At 40.3% G+C, this 4,228-nt stretch overlaps 1 protein-coding gene across 1 annotated transcript in view; it reads left to right on the top strand.

The window, feature by feature from the left end:
- The first annotated feature begins 1,173 nt into the window (after positions 1-1,173).
- LOC107676554 (mitogen-activated protein kinase kinase kinase MLK4-like) overlaps positions 1,174-4,228 on the top strand; it is a 19,677-nt gene continuing 16,622 nt past the window's right edge. The window contains exon 1 of the mRNA XM_016471129.1: positions 1,174-2,831. Within this exon, the coding sequence (XP_016326615.1) occupies positions 2,069-2,831 (763 nt within the window). The 5' untranslated portion in view covers positions 1,174-2,068. The remainder of the gene's footprint in view (positions 2,832-4,228) is intronic.

Here is a 4,228-nt window from a genome sequence, read left to right as displayed (position 1 = left end):
GACCAAAAATTACGGAGTAGTCTATTTTATGTTTCAGCTTTTTGATCGCGCCGGCGCCTCACGCGCACACTAAGCTACTGCATTCATTGGAAACAGCGCAACCGTTCACCGTGCTGTTCGGCGTGAGACCCGGTCCACTGTGGCATATTTTTGCTCATTATGATCTTTTTCTGTCGATACTGGAACGCGCGTGAACTACAAAGCCTATTTTACCGAATAAGGCTAATAGTTTAGCTTCAGCTACATCGCACACAGTAACAATAGCTTTGTCATAATTAAGTGAATAAAAATAAAAGTGAATAGAAATTAAGTGAATAAGAAATAAATATATATACAAATACACAACTGTCAAAATAGTCATTAGACAATATGTACAGATATGCTATACACAATTATGCAAGGGAATGTGAATAAGATGATCCATTGTGATGATACTTTTATAATGATGTGCTCTAGATAGATGCCAGAAAGTGTAAATAAATTAATACAGATATACATGATATTATAAAGGCCAGACTTAAAATAAACAACCTTCATTAGTAGCAGAAAAATATAATGGGAAAATTATATAAATATAAATGTATAAAATATCAGTTTCTCAAAAATATTTCTGACACATCTAAAATAAGCATTATTAGTTATTGATAATAGGCCTACTACATTTTTACATTTTGGTATAGGTAACAAAAATTACACGGAATATATTCATCATAATGAGATTAGGCATTTGCAATGTGCTTTCGGGAATTTTATATATGTTTGTTTATATTTATTTAAGTGTAACATTACAGGTGTAGGCCTATAAACAATACAGAATTGTTTAACAAGGCCAATCAGGCGCATATCTTTATATTAACCTATTATAAACTGTATGTTATAAAGTGTGGGGTAAAGCAGGCTGATTTACCCATTAGCCTATAAATCTGAAGCACTAGCATAACACGGCAGATTAAAAAAAGAAAAGTTCCCAGTTTTTATCCCGTTTTTTCCCCCGTTGCATCTGAAAATTACTTTCAGAAACATTTTTTTTTTTCAAAGCAAAAAAAAAAGTGCGGCCCCCCAAAAAATTGTGCCTGCCCCCTCACTTTGTGCGCTCTGGCGCCGACCCTGGTGTCACGTGAACTGCTGCAACCAATCCATTTCCACCTTTTCCTTCTCTCCTCTAGGGTCAGTCGAGTCGGAGGAGCGGAGAAGCGATGGCGGTTTTCTCATAGAGTTCACCAAGGCAAAGTTTAGCTTCTCTGAAAAAGTCTTTGAATCTAAGCGAGAGGGGAAAAGCCGTCAATTTTTGGAGTGCTGGTGAATGACTAAAGTGCGCGCTGGACTGACTGCGAAGCGTTTACTGCTGTGCGTGCGCGCCCGTGACGTGTCCTTGGCGACGGCAGAATTTTGGGAGCCGCAGTTACTAGTTTGTGAACTTCGGAGAGAGAGCTAACGCGTTAGCACGGCTCTTTAGCCCGCTAGTGTAAAGTGTTTCAATTAAGTTTGCCAAAGAGTGTTTATGTGGAGGATTTGTACATGTAGACAAGCAAGGTAATTAGTAACTTATCTTAGGGAGTGAAATAAATCGTGTGTGTATTTAGCTTGATTCATTCGCTTGGGATGAGCAGGTACTTTGCACCTGTAGCCTCACGGCTTGAAAACTCTCTTGACTTTCCCGGTTGGGTATGTTGTTTACCTTAATTTTTACAAACATTAAATTAGTTTGTACTTCTGGTTGCGCTGAAATCGACAGGCTGATAATGTAGCTTTTAACGTTACTCTCAAAAGTAAACTAAAGAGTTAGCGTCGCAAATATTCCAGCTAATGCTGATGTCCCAGCTTCAGAGACACTTCGCACTCCAAGACTGGTTATCTGGCTTGCGTGTGTTAACAAAGCAATGCGTCTCTTAACCTCTATTAAGCCGGATTTAACCTGACCGACTCCCCATTAATGATATAAAGTCACCTGGCTGGGGTTCTTAGGAACTTTTTTGTGTGTACGTGTCATCGAGGAATACGACTACTGGACTAGTTTACTTAGATTTGACATCACGGCACCCTATGGTGCTCCTGCAGGCACCGAGACATGGATGTTCCCCAGGCCGTTTTCCCAAACGGTGAGGGGCGCATGAGCCTCCAAGACCATGTCTGGATGGAGTCCTCCAACTCGGAGGTTTGGGCTCACTCTGTCCCCGTGTGTCCCCGCTCGCTCTGGACCGCGGTGTTTGACTACGAGGCCAGCGGGGAGGACGAGCTCAGCCTGCGGCGAGGAGACGTGGTGGAGGTCCTGTCTAAGGACGCTGCCATCTCGGGAGACGAAGGCTGGTGGACTGGTAAAATTAACCATCGCGTGGGCATCTTCCCATCTAATTATGTTACTTACCAACCAGTCATTTACAGAGCGGTAGGGGATCGCGAGAGTGACCCGTCCGCCCCTGTCCGGATACCGTTTTCTGAACTTGTTCTACAAGAAATCATCGGCGTTGGTGGTTTTGGCAAAGTCTACCGGGGGACCTGGAAGGACCAGGAGGTCGCAGTGAAGGCAGCTCGACAGGACCCCGACGAAGACATTAAAGCGACTGCAGACAGTGTTAAACAAGAAGCTAAACTTTTCTCGATGCTTCAACATCCTAATATTATTAAACTAGAGGGGGTGTGTTTGGAGGAGCCTAACCTGTGTCTGGTCATGGAATATGCCCGAGGAGGGACTCTCAACCGCGCTTTGACGGGCAGAAGGATCCCCCCTCATATCCTAGTGAACTGGGCCGTCCAGATCGCCAGAGGCATGCAGTATCTCCACGAGGAGGCTGTTGTTCCCATTATTCACCGAGACCTCAAATCCAGCAACAGTAAGAGAATTACCACACACACACACACACACACACTCACTCACTCACTCACTCATTAATGCCTACTTATCCTGACCAAGAATTGCAGGTATTTGCTCTACTGTAGAAACACACACGAGGTTGTCACATTGGTATTTCCTTTCACAATTAGCACGTTAATCATTAATCGTTTACAAAGTTTATCATTAGAACATCAACATTTTTTCCATATAAGCCTGTGTTTGGAACCTAAAGTAGGGGAATGGAACACCACGTGCTCATTCTTATAACATGGGTCATCTAGGAATATTCTGGGAATATTTAATGCAACCTGTGTGTAGTGTAGGGAACTGTGGACTCTGTCTTCTAGCTAAAAGCAATATGATTCTTAAAGGAAGCCACTAGCTTGTGAAATCTAAACCCAGAAGAAAAGCTATAAAATTGATGGATGTTCTGAGATTGAATGGTGCCTTTGTAGTTAATGTTAAAGACACTGGACCCTTCCAAGTCCTTCTGGCAACTTCAGCATTCGCTCATCTTAGAGTACAACCTAAGTTGCAAGTTTTTAAATATTTAAAAACCTTCAATGCTTACACTATTTATTAGAACCCTCCCTGTTGTTGCTTGTACTGTTCTAGACAATGTTTAAAACTTGGCTGCCATTTCTCATGTTATTGCCTCCCTAAGATTCATTGTTTGTTGTATTACTCATTTCTAAAGCTTTAGATAAAAGCAACTGCTAACTGAATAAATGTTAATTTATAGTGTAGCAAAATTATCGCAGCATCACACTGCCCTGTATATAAAGTTAAATATAGGATATAGTTATAAAAATAAAGGATATAAGTTATATCTGCATGCATACTGTCCACTCACATAAAGTGATATATACTATATAGTAAATCTCAACTGCCTGATAGTTTTAGTCAGTTAATGTAATTATATGTTATATTTAATAAATGTTTAACAAACATACTACATATAAAACATATAGCTTTACATGAGTATACCGAATGTATTTGTATATTTTATATATATATATATATATATATATATATATATATGATTATGCCCAAAATGCTTAACTACACACACCTCCTCTCTCTCTCTCTCTCTCTCTCTCTCTCTCTCTTTGACAGCGTAGAGAACAATGGCCTTGTTGGAGGGATAGAAAGGGACCATGGTGAACATACTACAGGCAGTGGTTATTGTCTCATGATCTAAAGATGATTTTCTGGCCCATAAAACAGACACTATAGAAATCTGAGCAATGAAAAGACATGTAAGAAAACTGGGGGCAAATCAGAGCAGGATTGTTTTGAACTGGTACTATTCTAGAAGTTTTTAATTTATATATATATATATATATATACAGGGCTCGAAATTAACTTTTTTACTTGGTAGCACTGGTGCTCACA

Source organism: Sinocyclocheilus anshuiensis, unplaced genomic scaffold (genome assembly GCF_001515605.1).
Source record: "Sinocyclocheilus anshuiensis isolate Anshui unplaced genomic scaffold, SAMN03320099.WGS_v1.1 scaffold204, whole genome shotgun sequence".
Taxonomy (NCBI): Eukaryota; Metazoa; Chordata; class Actinopteri; order Cypriniformes; family Cyprinidae; genus Sinocyclocheilus; species Sinocyclocheilus anshuiensis.
This window is presented reverse-complemented; position numbering and strand designations above follow the sequence as displayed.